The sequence below is a fragment of the Garra rufa genome, chromosome 21 (genome assembly GCF_049309525.1).
Source record: "Garra rufa chromosome 21, GarRuf1.0, whole genome shotgun sequence".
Classification (NCBI taxonomy): Eukaryota; Metazoa; Chordata; class Actinopteri; order Cypriniformes; family Cyprinidae; genus Garra; species Garra rufa.
Window position 1 is genome coordinate 16300993 of NC_133381.1, and position 12630 is coordinate 16313622.

General features: G+C 34.4%; 1 protein-coding gene across 1 annotated transcript; it reads left to right on the forward strand.

Annotated features, from left to right (window-relative positions):
* Positions 1-5633: 5633 nt before the first annotated feature.
* On the forward strand, positions 5634-11171 carry LOC141295482 (cyclin-dependent kinase 1). Its single transcript, XM_073826701.1, has 8 exons — positions 5634-5718; positions 6296-6342; positions 6533-6689; positions 7693-7816; positions 8558-8728; positions 8816-8979; positions 10791-10932; positions 11020-11171. The coding sequence occupies exons 2-8, from the start codon at positions 6306-6308 to the stop codon at positions 11131-11133; spliced, it is 909 nt and encodes a 302-aa protein (XP_073682802.1). The 5' UTR covers positions 5634-5718; positions 6296-6305; the 3' UTR covers positions 11134-11171.
* Positions 11172-12630: the final 1459 nt, after the last annotated feature.

A 12630-nucleotide genomic window follows, 5' to 3' on the forward strand; every position in this document is an offset into this window, starting at 1 on the left:
TTTGGCATTAATAGGAAATAGCGTTGGAGAGATTACACCTTACAGCATACCTCATGTTGTTTAACCCAGAGGCCATTTAATAAGACCGCTGCCATAATGAGGCTCGTTAGCACTACAGCGTGTTTACCTCAGGAACCTGCTGATAAATGCAAGCGCAAGAAACTCATATAATGTGCGCGTGGGGGTGGAGAAAGAGTGGGTGCTATAATATGCCCGTTAGCTGATCATTTCTGTGCAAATCTGTGTCCATATTTGAGCTGAAAGCCTGAAAGCCAATGAGGTCAAGCTTCCTCAAGGTCACCTTGAGAAATCCTTCATCCCCATTTGAAAGGAATCAAGACTCATCAACTGTCCTTTACAAAGTCACATCAACTGTCACCCAGGATCCTCAGCAGGGGAGACCAACAATCACAGGGAAAGAAAGAAGGCAGCGTGATTGAGAGAGAGAAAAGGAATAAATCATGAAAAGACAAGCGTATGATTGCTGAAGAAATGTTCAGGGAGGAAATCCCCATGGCAACGCCAGGAAACCACATGCTTTCACCATGGCAACAAAGCCAGGGTTGGAATGCTAATGTCAGAGAGTCTGTTGAGCGAAGGGAGAGAGAAAATGGATCATATTCAACAGAATATTATATGATATCATACAAGCAGCAGTATTATTTAAATATATGTATATATGAGCCATTCTACAGAATTGGTTCAAAGTGAGAGTTGGAAACGTTTATAACAACAAATTGTATAATATCCAAGGTATACATTTCTAGTAATTGTGTAGTTAATTCTCATATTGTATTTTCAGAAAGTTTTGGAATATTTGTCCTTTTCCCAAATTTGTCACTATGGATAGTAATATATCATTTAATAAGAAGGCTTATACAGACCTATTAAGACTGTAAATATATTTTGTCTATTTTATTAAAATGTTTTTAGAGGTAAATTAATAACAATTGCAATTTTAACAATATTTTAAGTGTGATTTGTGAGATTTGTTGTATTTTTAATCACATTTTTCTTGTATCCTAAGATCCTATTGACCTTAAACTTAAGGGTATATTAGTTTGAATATACATGATTGGACCAAACACTATCATAATATCTTAGCTGATAATTCAGTATACTTTATTTTTGACAAAACTTCCCATGTTTCAACTTTCACTGCACATTTTTGGGAGTGACAGTAATGTTTTGGTAGCAACCACATCACATTTGCATACACTTACTAAAACACAAAAATACAAATAAAAATAAATTTGCATAACTGTACTAAAATTTTGTTTATTTTCCTTAAATATGAGGATTATGTGTTCCTTTTTGTCACTACCAAAACAATGATGACATGTTTAGGTCATGAATGTTACGGTAGTGACAATTTTATGGGATAACACCCAAAAAACAAAGATGTCACTAGTGACTGTTTAGGTGAAAATTTAGGTACTTTTGAACCTAGCTTAAATATGCTAATCAGCACATGGTTAGCTAGCACAGTTCTGGCCAGTTGTACACATATTAACACTAAATGTTATGGAATAACTTCCACACAGGGTTGCCAGGTTATCACAACAAAACCCACCCAATTGCTACTTAAAACTAGTGCAAAAGTAGCCCAATCACGTTTTTAAGGTGGGTAAAATACATGTTTTTTTGGCAGGGTTCCCCTGGTAAAAAGCATTTCAGGGGATAAATATTACGTTATTGGGGTTGCTTTAACCCGCAGACATGAAAAACAACCCGCGGCAACAGTGGTAAAGTAGCCCAATTCCGCAGGAAAACAGCGGACTTGGCAACACTGCTTCCAAAAAAGTGTGCTTAATTATAGAAAATGGTATTCTGTAGTGACATTCTTAAAAATTACACACAGATTTTTTCATACTTTTAAACACATTTACCTCAAAATGATGGGCTCTATTTACTCACCAAGTAGCTATGAGAGAGAGGGACACAGGAATATTTCCTGATGATAAATATAGGTGTGTAGTTAAAATCAGTCTCAGCCAATGGACTAAAACACTGTTTCGGTAGTGACATGCAAAAACGGGACACAGTTTCAGAATTTACAAAGAAAATATAACAAATATTTTTTCACTTAAAAAAAAAAAAATTAAAAACAACAATGGAATAAAATGCAAAAATTATTTTTGTATAAGTTTCATGAGTTTAAATTTAGAGGTTAGGGTTCGAGACAGCCGCATCCCAATTGTAAGCAGCCAATAAATTATGATTTTATATATATTAAGCTTACTAATATTTGAAATACTATTGTGGGTTTCAATAGATAATAAAATGATCTTAGTAAACATCTAAGATTTGAATACTTAAATGCTTTTTAAGTGTGTTTTTGGTTGCGGGACAGCAGTTTACACCAATTTTGTAGAGTGGCCCATATACATATATGTAAACATACAAATATGCTGTGTATATTGCCATTTTCAGTCAAAATGCATTGCATTTTGCAACACTGAATGTGTTTACATGCACAATTTTCTCCATTATGGTTCTTAAACTGACAATGCAATCATATAAACAGTTTAATGTAAATGCTTTGACATAATCAGGTCTTGTATCAGCCAATTTTTATTATGAGTGTTTTTCTCCATCTAAATGCACTCATTAATTGCAGTAGTAAATCACACATGAAGGTCGTGTGAAACATGGAATCTAGGTGAGGGAATCCTCTTTGGTCCTGCATTTGTCCTACATATGACACATACACACTCACACATACAGTCAGTCAGACAGACACACAACAGCCCTCCCTTGCCCCAAAATCTCAGTGTCCTAAAAACTATTTGTAGCATTTGCCCACTCCTCTGTCTCTAGTTCAGTACCCCACTCTCAACCCCCTTCATCATGACCTCTTTCTCTTTCAGCACACCTTTCTCTCAAAAACACACTCATGTAAACATGTACACACACACACATCCCGTCTCTCTCTCACACAGTCACACAAGGTTCATCTTCCTCCCTGAAGACTCCTGCTGAGTGTATGGCTCAGAGGTAGGAGTCTCTCACAGCTGGACTGGAAAGACAGTGTGTGTGTCTCTCTCAGAGACATCAGACTAGACTCTAGTGTATTAACAGACAAACAATATGTGTTACATGGCTCTCTGGAATAGAGTTAACTAAAACGACAACCATAAAAATAACACTTTTGTTACTTGAAATTAAATAAACATTAACTGAACTAACATAAATATGAAATAACTTTTCAATAAGGATTGTATATATAATAAAATATTTAAAATGAAAGCTTGTTTTTTTTCAGCTAATTGACAAGGAAACATTTTTAGTTTAACTTGATGTAATAAAACTACTAAAATTGAAATAAATTAATATCTAATAACAACTATATACATACACTACCAGTCTAAAGTTTTTAAACAGTAAGATTTTTTTATGGTTTTTTAATGAAGTCTCTTCTGCTCACCAAGCCTGCATTTATTTGATCCAAAGTACAGCAAAAACAGTACAATTTAGAAATATTTTTACTATTTAAAATAACTGTTATCTATTTGAATATGTTTTAACATGTAATTTATTCCTGTGATTTCAAAGATGAATTTTAAGCATCATTACTCCAGTCATATGATCCTTCCGAAATCATTCTAATATTCTGATTTGCTGCTCAAAAAACATTTATTATTATTATTATGTTGAAAACAGCTGAGTAGAATTTTTTCAGGTTTCTTTGATGAATAGAAAGTTCAGACGGACAGCATTTATCTGAAATAGAAATATTTTGTAACATTTTCTAAATGAAAGTATTAATTTCTATCATTTCCTTCCCGAAAAAGAAAAATCATACTGACTCCAAGCTTTTGAATGGTATAGTGTATAATGTTGCAAAAGCTTTTTATTTCAGATAAACGCTGATCTTTGGATCTTTCATCAAAGAATCCTGAAAAAAATGTACTAAACTGTTTTAAATATTGATAATAATAATAAATGTTTCTTGAGAAGCAAATCAGCATATTAGAATGATTTCTGAAGGATCATGTGCCACTGAAGACTGCAGTAATGATGCTGAAAATTTAGCTTTGATCACAGGAATAAATTACATTTTAAAATATATTCAAATAGAAAGCAGCTATTTTCAATAGTAAAAATATTTCAAAATTGTACTGTTTTTGCTGTACTTCGGATCAAATAAATGCAGGCTTGGTGAGTAGAAGAGACTTCTTTAAAAAAAACATTAAAAAATCTTACTGTCCAAAAACCTTTGACTGGTAGTCTATTTAAAAACAAAAACTATAATTACAACTACAATTAAAATGGAAAATCTAAAAATAAAAATAATTTCAAAATAATAATAGAAAACTACAACAATCACTAAAATGCACCTTTGACCATAAAATCCTACACAGTATTACTGTATGTTCGTCATATGACTCTTATAGTAAAAAAATTCAACTCAAATCAATATTTAATGGCCATTTATTATTTATTTGTTAAGCAGCCGTGTAATAAGAAGGATGCTGGTCATTATCATAAAATACATCTCAACAGGGTGATAAAAAACCCGGAACAACACCCATCATGAGTTTGACTCCTTCCATTGCACTTAAAGTAAGAAAAACGTTTATTCCTTTAGCCAATCGGAGCGCCTCAAATGTGCATCTTAATAATTTGCCACTAATCACTTCTTTAATTAAAGTGTCGACCTCTAAGGATTTGGGCTTGAATTGAGATTTTATCCCGGGGACTAGGCCTCCTTTATTTCTCTGTAATTAGACAGCCTAGTTATGCTTCATTGGCCTTTTGAGAGCTTGTTTTTAAAGAGTTCTTTTGAGGAGTTGAATAAAAAACAAACTTTATAACAGTTTTAGTTTGCACTTTGTGACCGAACATCAACAATTTCTGTGCAGACTGCAGACAAAGCTAAAGAGACACATGTACATTTGAATAACATGTTAATTTGATTACTTTTTGTACACCACACTTTTGTCTCTCTCATAATGTCTGGAGGATGACCAGTAAAATGAAAATAATGATGTCACCACCCTGAATACAAAACAGCGCCCTCATTGGTGGACGTCTGAATTACATTTACTGAATACAGCAGTCCGACAGCGACACCACGTGGTGAAACAGAGTATTGTGTGTATGTGTATGTATATCCATGTGTCCAGACTCCAGTAAAGTCAGACCCTGACGGACCACACACGAAGCAAATATATGTGTGGTAGCTATATTTAGAGAAAAAAATAGAATACTGTATTTGTCGTATTTTGGAAAGTATGTGGGATTAAAACACTTACAGGTCAGTAGCACTGAACATCATGAACCGGAAAGCTTTTTCAGTTGGTCTTTTAAAACAACCTATAGAGTGAATCGATTTTTTTTTTCTGAACACACTACCAATGATTCTGTAGCAACGAACAATTGTCAGAATCAATGGGAAAATATGGAAAAATGACTTCCCTACCTGCACAATATTAAATGAACAAACCGCGCAGGCGCACTCACACTCTGACGAGACGCTACGCTCCCGCTCCTAACCGCCCTACCATCTGATTGGTTAGTTTGAAGTCCTCCGAGAACTCCGATTGGCTGCTTTTGAATTACGTCTACGCGGCCAGTTTGAATCAAGGAACTCGCAGTTCAGCGAGATACACAACATCCACTCGCTCTGTCTGTTCTCGATAAACTTCATCAAGATATCGGAGGAAAATAGAAGAGTTGGGTTATTCTTCCAGATTCGATATAGTTACAGAGAAGGTGAGTTTGAATATATTATTAGAACGATGGACTGTTATCAGTTTTGATTCTGATCGTTGAACGTTTTGAATTTGCTCAGGGCAGGCCCCATTGGGAAAAACTCCAGAGTTATTTAACTTTAACATCCACTTTATACTGTAATCTTAAATTCAGGATAATCGTTTGATTGGTGTTATTTGCAAATATGGGTCCTGAGTAAAAGCAGATCACTGTCTTTATCGGTTTTCCCTTTTATTTGAACGCGTTTGTGTTGCATCTTGATTTAAAATGGTCACATTGTGTTATTTGCAAAATATGAAAATGTGACTTTTTATAAGTACAAAATTCTCAATCATCAAAAATTTCACAGTATTTATAATGAATGTTTCTCAAGACTAACAATTGTGAAGGTCAAAAATGTGTAGTGTTTTAGACCTCATGTAACGTTATCTTGTATTAGATTGTATATTTAAAACAATATAAACCTGTGCAAGTGTTGTTTGACAAGTCTAGATTTTTAAGGCACATTATTTTTGTAGTATAAGTGTGTTAAGCTGTCATAAATGTACTTTTTTCAATCCTTTGTTTTTCCTCATAGTTTTGGGAAAATGGATGACTATCTGAAGATAGAGAAAATTGGTGAAGGTATGTTGAATCTTTCTTTGTGTTTCTTCAGTATTTAAGATATGTAGAGCATTTGTATTTGCTGAATAGAGTTAGTCACCTGGGCTTTCCCTCAATGTGTTTGTCTCAGTTTGTTTCAAGGCAGAATATGAAAGTCTTTGGTACTTTCTTTTGTCTAATGGAAATCCATATATGTTTGTCTTCTCCATAGGTACATATGGTGTGGTATATAAGGGCAGGAATAAAACCACTGGACAGGTGGTTGCTATGAAGAAGATCCGCCTGGAGAGTGAGGAGGAGGGGGTTCCCAGCACTGCTGTCAGAGAGATCTCCCTCCTCAAGGAGCTCCAGCACCCTAACGTTGTACGGTAAGAAACCAAAAGTTTTCATGAAATTAATTTGCATAAAACAGTACCTAAACCTGTAAGTTTTGCTTTTTAAAATTCTATGTTGCAAAAGATTGTTGATAAATATGAATATATAGTGACATTTCATCATGTTTTCTGCTGAGTTCAACTTTGTGCTTTATAAATCAAGTTGTCCTTAACAATAAAGTGACACCTTTATATACACTACTGTTAAGAAGTCTCGTCTGCTCACCAGGCCTGGATTTATTTGATCCAAAGTACAGCAAAAACGGTACATTTTGAAATGTTTTTACTATTAAAAGTAACTGTTTTCTATTTGAATCTATTTTAAAATGTAATTTATTCCTGTGATCAAAGCTAAATTTTCAGCATCATCACTCCAGTCTTCAGCGTCACATGATCCTTCAGAAGTCAGAAGGATGCTTTAAATTGGTCAAAAGTGATGATAAAGACATTTATAATGTTACAGAAGATTGTGTATTTTTGAACTTTGTATTCATCAGAGAATCCTGGAATAAATTGTACTTGGCTGTTTTCAACATCATAATAATAATAAATGTTTTTTAGCAGCAAATCAGATTATTAGAATAATTTCTGAATAATCATGTGACTGGATTTAGGATGCTTAAAATTTAGCTTTGAAATCACAGGAATAAATTACATTTCAAAATATTTTCCAATAGAAAAGTTATTTAACAAAAAAATAAAATACATATATCTTTCGAAATGTTACTGTTTTTGCTGTACTTTGGATTAATTAAATGCAGGCTTGGTGAGCAGGAAATACTTACTGGTGCTGCATTTATTCACTCAAATGTAGTAAAAACAGTCGAGTTGTGAAATGTTATTACAACTTAAAATAACTCTTTTCTATTTTACTCTATTTTTAAATGTAAATGTAACAAACAGCTTCTTTGGAATATAATTGTTTCCAGTTTCATTACTGTTTTATGTATGGACTCAGCTTTTTTTTTCCCCCTCTGTTCCCTTTTTTTTTTTACAGCCTGCTTGATGTATTGATGCAGGAGTCAAAGTTATACCTGGTGTTTGAATTTCTGTCCATGGATCTGAAGAAGTACTTGGACTCCATCCCTTCAGGCCAATTCATGGATCCCATGCTGGTCAAGGTGCGTTAAATAGTGTATACTGTTAAACCATACAACTTTAGCTTAGCTTATTTAATTAATAAATGGTCTTTATTGAGCAAGAGTGCATTAAATTGACCAAAAATGGCAGTAACGACATTTATGATGATATAAAAGTTTTGTTTCAAATGTATATATTTTTTACTTTTCACCAAAATAAAATCAGCAGTTTCAAGCAACAAATCAACATGCGCTGGACCACAAAATCAGACATAAGGGTATTTTTTGAAAGCTAAATAAATAATCTTTCAATTTATGTGTGATTTGATAGGATAAGACTGTATTTGTCCGAGATACAACTGTTTGAAAATCTGCTATCTGTTCTATATATTTACGGCATGTCTTCATGAAACATGATCTGTAATATCTTAATGATTGTTGGCATAAAATAAAAATCTGTAGTTTTGACCCATACAGTGTATTGTTGGCTATTGCTGTGCTACTTAAGACTGGTTTTGTGGTCCAGGGTCACATGTTAGAAAGATTTCCAAAGCCTCATATGACACTAAAGACAGAAATCACTAATAATATTTCACAATATTGCTGTTTTATTGACTCTCTACTGTTAGTGTACATTCAATACTATTGACTACTTCATGTTTTTCATGCTCAAATATATACATTTTACTACTTTCCCCAATGTTTTGTATCGATTAATGACTGTAGTATATAGTCTGTCCCTGGAAGTAACTGTAGCTGTGTGTGTCTGTGTCCTCTCTGTAGAGTTACCTGTATCAGATCCTTGAGGGGATTCTGTTCTGCCACTGTCGCAGAGTTCTGCATCGTGACTTAAAACCCCAGAACCTACTGATTGATAATAAAGGTGTGATTAAGCTGGCAGACTTTGGGCTGGCACGTGCCTTTGGAGTCCCGGTCAGAGTGTACACGCATGAGGTACATGTCAGCAATTTCTCCTCCTTTCTCAAAGCATTCTTTATTCAATCAAGCTGATGTGTTTATTTTTACTGTGTAATTGCACAGGTGGTCACTCTGTGGTACAGAGCTCCAGAAGTCTTGCTTGGGGCCTCACGTTATTCCACGCCCGTAGATGTCTGGAGCATTGGAACCATCTTTGCCGAACTTGCTACGAAGAAACCACTCTTCCATGGAGACTCAGAAATAGACCAGCTCTTCAGAATCTTCAGGTATACAGACTCTTGGAACAACTTTGATATTACATCCTCAGACTTTTGACAGAATAATATACAGTGGTGGCCAAAATGACTAGAACACTAGAATTTTCACCAACTTAAAATGGTTTTAAGTCAGTTATTTCTGTCTTTTGCTGTAGTGTGTCAGTAGGGAATATCAGTTTACATTTACAAACATTCATTTTGCCATTAATTGTAATAATCCGGTCAGATTTTTGTTTGCACAAGAAGTCTGACAACAGCCAGCGCTCCACACAGAGATCTGATCTCATCATCATCCAGTCTGTCTGGAATGACATAAAGAAACAGAACAAACTTACACAGACTAAATCCAGAAGAACTGGCAATTTTGACTGCTTTCTCATTGTACAGCATTTTTATACAAGTGCCTAAAACTTTAATAGTACTGTAGCTTTGCAGGTAAGTTTCTTGACGCTTCTTGGAGATTTTGCCACAGTTCTTCTGGATTTAGTCTGTCTCAGTTTGTTCTGTTTCTTCATGTCATTCCACACTAACTTAAAACCACCTTATCTGGTAAAAAAAATACTAGTGTTCTAATAATTGTGGCCACCACTGTAGGTGTGAAAGGGCTGGGTTAATGCTAACAAAGCGAATTTACAATTTATGTCTCATCAGTTTTTAGCATTTCATTGTGATGCCTATAGTTGCATCTTTTCATTTGATACCAAAAGGTTGGTTTTCTACCCAAGATAGTGTTTACATTTTTATTTAGAAGTTAGTGATGCACAATATATTGGTTCATGTCATGTCTTGCTTCTTTTTAATGTCTTGGTATTACAGGGTTTCCGCGGGGCATTAAAAAGCATTAAAAGTTATTAAATTGATTTTGCGAAAATTAAGGCCCTAAATGACATTAAAAAGCATTAAATTGTTTTATACAGGCATTAAAACTTTAGATAGTGTTGAAGAAACAAATATTACCAATTTATCTTGAATGTAGCCTGTATAATTAATAACTTTGATTCACTGTCGCGAAGTATGATGAACACGGAAGCAGTTTGGTAATTGATTTTGCCCGGTCCAAAATTGTGTGACACAGACTTTTTAAGAGCGGCCAGTTTTAGCCTCTAAGAGTTCAAAGTTTCTGAAATTTTTCTGTTCAGAATTGATATTTGAAATTTTGAAATCTGTAAATAAACGCTGACATTTTAAGCGGTCTCCTGATCCATTTCTAATTATGTTCAGCAGAGTAATGCATGTTCATTGTTGCCTCATTGTAAGACCGCATGGAAAAAAATGCATTATAATATACACGCATTCATACACAGCTGTGTTAAGTTATTGGTTGCGTATGGCATTAAAAATGTTAGAAATGGCATTAAAAAGGGCATTAAAAGGCATTAAATAAGATTTGAAAATCCTGCAGAAACCCTGGATATTAAATATTTATGCTTGCTCTTTCCCTATATTTTATTTTTTAGATTATAATTTGCCATCTATTGCTAAAAGCGTCATTTAAGAAGTCTCATAAATGTTAATTTTGAAATCTATCAATGTGTCATTATTTCTGTGATGGCAAAACTGACATTTCTTTTTGTCACATGACCCTTCAGAAATAACTCTAAGGTGCTAATAAGGCTGATTTGAAATAGAACTCTTTTGTAAAATGATAAATATAGTCACTTTTGATCAATTTAATGGGTCCTTGCTGAATAAAAGTATTTTAAAAATCCTCAGCATGGGTTAGAATTTTAAGTGTACTGCTGCCTACAATATTGTGGAAGATGCTATAACCATCTACTTGCATACAAATGACACACTTTCTGTTGTTCATTTCTATTTAGGACTCTGGGAACCCCTAACAATGAGGTCTGGCCAGATGTTGAGTCGCTGCCAGATTATAAGAATACCTTCCCAAAGTGGAAATCTGGGAATCTGGCCAGCACTGTGAAAAACCTGGACAAGAATGGCATCGACCTGCTCGCGGTAAAAGGGCGTCCTAACATACTGATGTCCTATTTATCTGTTTAAGATTTTACACCTCATATTTAATTTTTATCATCTCTTGTTTAGAAAATGCTGATTTATGACCCTCCTAAGCGGATCTCAGCACGGCAAGCAATGACACATCCGTATTTTGATGACTTGGACAAGAGCACTCTTCCAGCCAGTAACCTCAAGATATAGACTTCAACCCTAAAGCTATGTAAGCGTAGTCTCTCGACATGCAATAATTAACCTATTGTTAATTTGTTTATTGGGTGGTTTTTCTACTTTTCTATATCTGTTTTGTCTGTTTTTTGTATGTCTTTTTCCTATCCTTTTTTATGTTACATAAAACACCCGTTTGTAAATAAAACGTATATTTTTTTTTTTGTGGACCTGAAGTGGCATATTACAAAAATAAACTGTTCATAATAAAGAGCACTTTGTAGGATCCCATCATGGACTTATGTCTTCTGTTTTCATGTTCATGTACTCACCAATGGATCCTCTGTGGTGAATGGGTGCCGCCATAATGGGAAAACGTCATAATAATCACAGTAATCATCACAACTCAAGTCCATCAATTAACATCTAGTGAAGTGAACTGCTGTTTGTAAAACAAATCTGTTGTTTAACTGTCATTTCTGGACAAAATACTAGTCCATTATTCATAATAATGCATCTTCCAGTCAATAAATACGCTCCCCATTTTCCTTTCACATAAGAATTCAATGTTTATTTAGAACAATTTCTGTTTCTGCTTGAAAGAGTGCTTGATCTGTGCATATTTCTTTAATTTGTCTAATTCAGACAAGACTTTTTCACTTATGAAAGCAATTTTATGGATGGAAGATTTATATTTTAGCCAGAAGCAATGGTTTATAAGACGTTAACTTAGGGACTGAAGTCTGATGGCACCCATTCACTCCAGAGGATTCAGTGCTGAGCAAGTGATGAAAGTAATCTTTACAAATTTTCAGCAAATTTTTATTTTGGGGTAAAAACTTTTTAATGTGTAAATTTAACCCATAACCCTGGTGCTAGTAGCACCATGTTGTACTTTTACAGCTACAGGAACATAAAATAACCAATAAGTGAAACATTTGTGGACAAAATATTTCGATTTTATATACAATTGAAGTAAAAAGTTTACGTACACCTTGCAGAATCTGCAAAATGTCGATTATTTTACCAATATCACAGGGATCAAACAAAACATGTTTTTTATTTAGTACTGACCTAAATAAAACATTTCACATAAAAGATGTTTACATATGGTCCACAAGACAAATTAATAATTGAATTTTTAAAAATGACCCAGTTCAAAAGTTTACATACACTTGATTGTTAATACTGCGTTGTTATCTGTGATAATGATCCACAGCTGTTTTTTGTTTAGCGATTGAGTTGTTTGTAAGTCCCTTTTTTGTCCTGAACAGTTAAACTGCCCGCTGTTCTTCAGAAAAATCCTTCAGGTCCCACAAATTCTTTTGTGGATTTCCCTGCTGAAAAAAAAAAAACAGCTAAAACCAGCCTTAGATGGTTGGCTGGTTTTAGAAGGGTTTTGGTTACTTCCTTAGCTGGTCAGGCTGGTCTTAGCTGGGAGACCAGCTGGAGCAACCAGCTAAAAACCAGCCTGATCAGCCTAGCCAGCTGCAACCAGCTAAGACCAACCAATCAGCCTAGGCTGGTTTTATC

Excerpts from the sequence above, each read along its gene's own strand:
- LOC141295482 (XM_073826701.1), top strand. The coding sequence starts at position 6,306 with ATGGATGACTATCTGAAGATAGAGAAAATTGGTGAAG. Across the intron at positions 6,343-6,532 it reads GATAGAGAAAATTGGTGAAG|GTACATATGGTGTGGTATAT; the intron begins GTATGTTGAATC and ends TCTTCTCCATAG. Across the intron at positions 8,729-8,815 it reads TCAGAGTGTACACGCATGAG|GTGGTCACTCTGTGGTACAG; the intron begins GTACATGTCAGC and ends GTAATTGCACAG.